Source organism: Salmo trutta, chromosome 9 (genome assembly GCF_901001165.1).
Source record: "Salmo trutta chromosome 9, fSalTru1.1, whole genome shotgun sequence".
In the NCBI taxonomy this organism is placed as follows: domain Eukaryota; kingdom Metazoa; phylum Chordata; class Actinopteri; order Salmoniformes; family Salmonidae; genus Salmo; species Salmo trutta.
Window position 1 is genome coordinate 32,694,594 of NC_042965.1, and position 6,772 is coordinate 32,701,365.

General features: G+C 47.9%; 1 protein-coding gene across 6 annotated transcripts in view; it reads right to left on the reverse strand.

The window, feature by feature from the left end:
* Positions 1-3,563: 3,563 nt before the first annotated feature.
* LOC115200425 (ELMO domain-containing protein 3) overlaps positions 3,564-6,772 on the reverse strand; it is a 14,328-nt gene continuing 11,119 nt past the window's right edge. For 3 of the 6 annotated variants that reach the window (XM_029763499.1, XM_029763500.1, XM_029763501.1), the window contains 2 exons: positions 6,480-6,607; positions 4,834-6,383 (listed from right to left, as the gene is read on the reverse strand). In XM_029763499.1, coding sequence (XP_029619359.1) covers positions 6,166-6,383; positions 6,480-6,607 — 346 coding nt within the window. In that variant the 3' untranslated portion in view covers positions 4,834-6,165. Of the gene's footprint in view, positions 6,384-6,479; positions 6,608-6,772 lie in introns of all 6 variants that reach the window. The other 3 variants (XR_003879517.1, XR_003879516.1, XR_003879515.1) reach the window with 3 other exon arrangements.

Below are 6,772 nucleotides of genomic sequence, written 5' to 3' on the forward strand. Positions count from 1 at the left end.
CTTCATATAAAGCGCAAGAGATTAAGGAAGTGATTTGTTATATTCAGTACCATGCATGCTGCCTACAGACCCGTTTTCTATTGGTTCTGAACTGAGATCTAACCAGTGAAAACAAAATGAGGACCTAACGGGTGGAAACATATGCAGGGAATTCAAGCCAAAACCTTGATTTGGGAATGTAAATAAAATTTGGAGGAGCAGCACAATGTTCCTGTATGATCCTGACATGGTCAAAGGTGGAAACAATCACCAATACACAGCGAAGGTGGATACTGTCGCAGCCACAAGAACATTTGCTTATCATGAACATATTCAACATTTAGTGGATCTGCAGTCAAGCTGATATAAAGCTATGTGGATCAAGCATGTGTCATTTCAAATATCATACATAGGCCAACCAGCTTCAGCATTAGTTCACTAGTGTTTCAGGTGTGGAATACACGAGGGACTACGTGTCTAAGAACGGAAAGAGAAAAGATAAGGCCCGCAGTTATATGAAGTGAGAAGCCATTGTCCTTGTCAACAGACATCCAAAGAAGAGAAAGAGAAGATTTGTCTCAAGTCTTGAGGTAAGCAATGTTTTTCCTATCCTCTCCACCCAGTACAGCCAGAAGAGGACTGGTCACCACTCAGAGCCTGGTTCCTCTCTACCCAGCACAGCCAGAAGAGGACTGGTCACCACTCAGAGCCTGGTTCCTCTCTACCCAGCACAGCCAGAAGAGGACTGGTCACCACTCAGAGCCTGGTTCCACTCTACCCAGCACAGCCAGAAGAGGACTGGTCACCACTCAGAGCCTGGTTCCTCTCTACCCAGCACAGCCAGAAGAGGACTGGTCACCACTCAGAGCCTGGTTCCTCTCTACCCAGCACAGCCAGAAGAGGGACTGGTCACCACTCAGAGCCTGGTTCCTCTCTACCCAGCACAGCCAGAAGAGGACTGGTCACCACTCAGAGCCTGGTTCCTCTCTACCCAGCACAGCCAGAAGAGGACTGGTCACCACTCAGAGCCTGGTTCCTCTCTACCCAGCACAGCCAGAAGAGGACTGGTCACCACTCAGAGCCTGGTTCCACTCTACCCAGCACAGCCAGAAGAGGACTGGTCACCACTCAGAGCCTGGTTCCTCTCTACCCAGCACAGCCAGAAGAGGACTGGTCACCACTCAGAGCCTGGTTCCACTCCACCCAGCACAGCCAGAAGAGGACTGGTCACCACTCAGAGCCTGGTTCCTCTCTACCCAGCACAGCCAGAAGAGGACTGGTCACCACTCAGAGCCTGGTTCCTCTCTACCCAGTACAGCCAGGAGAGGACTGGTCACCACTCAGAGCCTGGTTCCTCTCTACCCAGTACAGCCAGGAGAGGACTGGTCACCACTCAGAGCCTGGTTCCTCTCTACCCAGTACAGCCAGAAGAGGACTGGCCACCCCTCAGAGCCTGGTTCCACTCTACCCAGTACAGCCAGGAGAGGACTGGTCACCACTCAGAGCCTGGTTCCTCTCTACCCAGCACAGCCAGAAGAGGACTGGTCACCACTCAGAGCCTGGTTCCACTCCACCCAGCACAGCCAGAAGAGGACTGGTCACCACTCAGAGCCTGGTTCCTCTCTACCCAGGACAGCCAGAAGAGGACTGGTCACCACTCAGAGCCTGGTTCCACTCTACCCAGCACAGCCAGAAGAGGACTGGTCACCACTCAGAGCCTGGTTCCTCTCTACCCAGTACAGCCAGGAGAGGACTGGTCACCACTCAGAGCCTGGTTCCTCTCTACCCAGTACAGCCAGGAGAGGACTGGTCACCACTCAGAGCCTGGTTCCTCTCTACCCAGTACAGCCAGGAGAGGACTGGTCACCACTCAGAGCCTGGTTCCTCTCTACCCAGCACAGCCAGAAGAGGACTGGTCACCACTCAGAGCCTGGTTCCACTCCACCCAGCACAGCCAGAAGAGGACTGGTCACCACTCAGAGCCTGGTTCCTCTCTACCCAGCACAGCCAGAAGAGGACTGGTCACCACTCAGAGCCTGGTTCCTCTCTACCCAGTACAGCCAGGAGAGGACTGGTCACCACTCAGAGCCTGGTTCCTCTCTACCCAGTACAGCCAGGAGAGGACTGGTCACCACTCAGAGCCTGGTTCCTCTCTACCCAGTACAGCCAGAAGAGGACTGGCCACCCCTCAGAGCCTGGTTCCACTCTACCCAGTACAGCCAGGAGAGGACTGGTCACCACTCAGAGCCTGGTTCCTCTCTACCCAGCACAGCCAGAAGAGGACTGGCCACCCCTCAGAGCCTGGTTCCACTCTACCCAGTACAGCCAGGAGAGGACTGGTCACCACTCAGAGCCTGGTTCCACTCTACCCAGTACAGCCAGAAGAGGACTGGCCACCACTCAGAGCCTGGTTCCTCTCTACCCAGTACAGCCTGGAAAGGACTGGTCACCACTCAGAGCCCGGTTCCTCTTTAGGTTTCTTCCTAGGTTCCTACCTTTCTAGGTAGTTTTTCCTAGCCACCGTGCTTCTACATCTGCATTGCTTGCTGTTTGGGGTTTTAGGCTGGGTTTCTGTACAGCACTTTGTGACATCTGCTGATGTAAAAATGGCTTTATATATAAATACATCTGATTGATTTCAATAGAATAGCCTACTGACAATCACACAGTAACAATCACCTTTTGTACTTCCTGATTCACACACTAAACTGGAACAAGCACTTCTGCTAAAATAAAATTACTTTGTGTATCTTCACAATCTGAAATACAGGTTCAGTTAAATTACATTACTTTAGTAAATGTTTCAGATTAACGAGGGCTATGATGAGATTATAGCTGCAGAGATAGAGGCCCTGTTCTTTCGAGGTCGGTTAAAAATACAACACAGACAAAGCGTAATAGTCACCTAGCAACACTCACACTGTACACACCTCCAGCATTCTAGAAGAGTGCACATTTTGCTGACTAACAAAAACACTTACGCTTGGCAAAAAAACAGCACGTATTCCTTTTTTGAAAATGGAGGGGTATATGTGGATAGTGATGTGCTTGTAAATAACCCAATAAGACAAGATATGCTACATATTGTAGCTGATCATGTCCACACCTATAGACGTTTATATCATGTTTCTAGATGTGTACACTTTGACCCCTGATGATCTGCTCTTAGAGAGAGGACACTCCTGCTTGTTCTGCTTTCATCCCAAAAGACAAAGATCCTATTAAAGAAGCGGCTACTGAAGATCTACAAGTACCTCACAAACCATGAATCCACTGAGTAGCTCTAACTACATGTCTGTTGTAGAGGGGATGTATTGTAGTAACAGCACCGACGCTAAAGACTGTAAATCAGACCACATGACCAAGAAAAACAAGCTTTACAAGGAAGGTAAAAACAACAAGGAGGCTACAGTACCGGTGCTACCTGAACATGCTACTGATTGTGACTGCAGAGCTACGCTCCCCTGTCATACTGTACCATCACACACACCATTATTAGTATGATCTCTGACAGAGTTGGGATTTCTTACTTTACACCTTCATAGAGACACACCCTGTTATCATCACTGTCAATTCATCATTTAGAAAAAGCTCCTCTCTGGACACTAACCTTCAGTTAGGCACGGGTGTAATTGGTGTGCACTATCCATTTAGTCAGATCACACACACACACACACACACACACACACACACACAACATTTATCTGGCGCTGGTCAATCAACTCCAGTTGGCTGCTCTGAAACGGAATGTATGTAGAAAACCTCCCAGCCGACTTCCATCACTGGTCAGACTAAACCAGCTCACTGCCACGCCCGCCAGCCAATAGCTGTTGGCTTGACTGACCAGTCTAAATGCTCATCTCAAATGAAACCCTATTCACTACATGAAACCCTATTCACTACGTAAAACCCTATTCACTACGTGAAACCCTATTCACTACATGAAACCCTATTCACTACGTGAAACCCTATTCACTACATGAAACCCTATTCACTACATGAAACCCTATTCACTACATGAAACCCTATTCACTACGTGAAACCCTATTCACTACGTGAAACCCTATTCACTACATGCAACCCTATTCACTACATGAAACCCTATTCACTACGTAAAACCCTATTCACTACGTAAAACCCTATTCACTACGTGAAACCCTATTCACTACGTGAAACCCTATTCACTACATGAAACCCTATTCACTACATGAAACCCTATTCACTACGTGAAACCCTATTCACTACGTGAAACCCTATTCACTACATGAAACCCTATTCACTACATGAAACCCTATTCACTACGTGAAACCCTATTCACTACATGAAACCCTATTCACTACGTGAAACCCTATTCACTACATGAAACCCTATTCACTACGTGAAACCCTATTCACTACGTAAAACCCTATTCACTACGTAAAACCCTATTCACTACGTAAAACCCTATTCACTACGTAAAACCCTATTCACTACATGAAACCCTATTCACTACATGAAACCCTATTCACTACATGAAACCCTATTCACTACATGAAACCCTATTCACTACATGAAACCCTATTCACTACATGAAACCCTATTCACTACGTGAAACCCTATTCACTACATGAAACCCTATTCACTACGTGAAACCCTATTCACTACGTAAAACCCTATTCACTACGTAAAACCCTATTCACTACATGAAACCCTATTCACTACATGAAACCCTATTCACTACAGGGAAGATGGTCAACAGTAGAACTCTATACAGGGAACAGGGAATCATTTCAACAGTCTTCCTGAGTTTCTTAGCAGAAGTCCCTCTCATTCTGCCACTATCACCAAGCGCAATATCCATAATATAATATATCATTTTCATATACAGTATTATTTCATGTATTGTTATGGCATCTATCCCTTAGGAAAGGACTAAAATAGTTTTTCAATTATTAAAAAATATATCCCCCAAACAACAAGGGGCTCTGGGCCTATTTAACCTGCACTGGGACTGGAACAAGAACCATCCGAACACACACACATCAGCCTATTTAACCTGCACTGGGACTGGAACAAGAACCATCCGAACACACACACATCAGCCTATTTAACCTGCACTGGGACAAGAACCATCCGAACCCAGACACACATCAGCCTATTTAACCTGCACTGGGACTGGAACAAGAACCATCCGAATCCAGACACACATCAGCCTATTTAACCTGCACTGGGACTGGAACAAGAACCATCCGAATCCAGACACACATCAGCCTATTTAACCTGCATTGGGACTGGAACAAGAACCATCCGAACCCAGACACACATCAGCCTATTTAACCTGCACTGGGACTGGAACAAGAACCATCCGAATCCAGACACACATCAGCCTATTTAACCTGCACTGGGACTGGAACAAGAACCATCCGAACACATACACATCAGCCTATTTAACCTGCACTGGGACTGGAACAAGAACCATCCGAACCCAGACACACATCAGCCTATTTAACCTGCAGAGACTGAGACAAGAACCATCCGAACCACCCCCCCCCCCCCCACACACACACACACACACACACACACACACACATCAGCCTATTTAACCTGCACTGGGACAAGAACCATCCGAACCCAGACACACACACATTAACCTGACTACATACAGAAACACAGGCCTCACTGTTTCAACTCCCTATAGCCAACACACACCTTAATCTCCATACCAAGAACATGCACACAGTTCTGCTGACAGTAGAAGACAGTCCGAGACACTACACCCTTCCAGAACTCTACTAGGGCTGCAGACAGATAGAAACCCTGGGGTTTGGCAGCTTCTGATTTGGCCTCAATAAACCAACTATGATTGGATGATTAGTAGAATCAGGTGCACTACTGCTTGCTTGTCTGGAGCAAAGCCTGCACCCAGACCAGTCCTTGAAACGCTAACCTTTCATTCTCTCTCTCTCTATTTAATGACATCTTCTATTCATCCATGAGTCCCATGCCGAGAAGTACTTCTGTTGGGAGAGGAGTCAGTGACTCCATACAAACTGATCTGACAGCAGTTTTACAGCATCAATGGGAAAGGACCGCAGGGAGTGGGTCAAAGCTTGGTGGGGTCCCTACACACACAACTGACACAAACACACTCTCTTTCTCTTTCTAGCTCAGACTAGTCTAGCCGTACTCACAGACTCTCTCTGTGTGTCAGATGAGCCTGGCCTCTCCCTCCATGTTTAGTGGTAGCTCACACACTCCAGTGAAGTGCATCTCCTTGCCCCTGGTTCCCTCAGACCTGGCCCCTCTGCCCCCCAGGCAGGGTGAGGGTCGCTGGGCCGTGGGGTCCGGGTACCTTCTCTCCCTCAAGAACACGTCCAGTCGACGCAGCATCTGCTTGGGGTTCTTTTTGGCAAACAGCTCCACTTCTGGAGGGGAGCAGAGGCACAGTGGGGATGTGATTGTGTTCCAGAGGGATGTAAACTGGACTCGGTTAAGCCTGGAGTACAAACTAAGTGAGTTACCTTTCAGGACGAAGCCGGAGTCAGAGACGGTCTTCTGCTGGCTCTTCCACAGCTGGTAGAGGTGCAGGAACGTGGCAACGTAGAACTCATTCAACACCCCCACTACCTGCTGACGACGGTTACACTCCCTGAAGCACCACACACACACACACACACACACACACAACCACACAAAGAAGAACACACAAATGCACACACACAAACAAATGTGAGGATTTCCTGTAACTAAGTGACTAAGCTCTTGTGAGTGACTGTCAAGCCAATGTGTCTGTCTGTCTGTCTGTCTGTCTGTC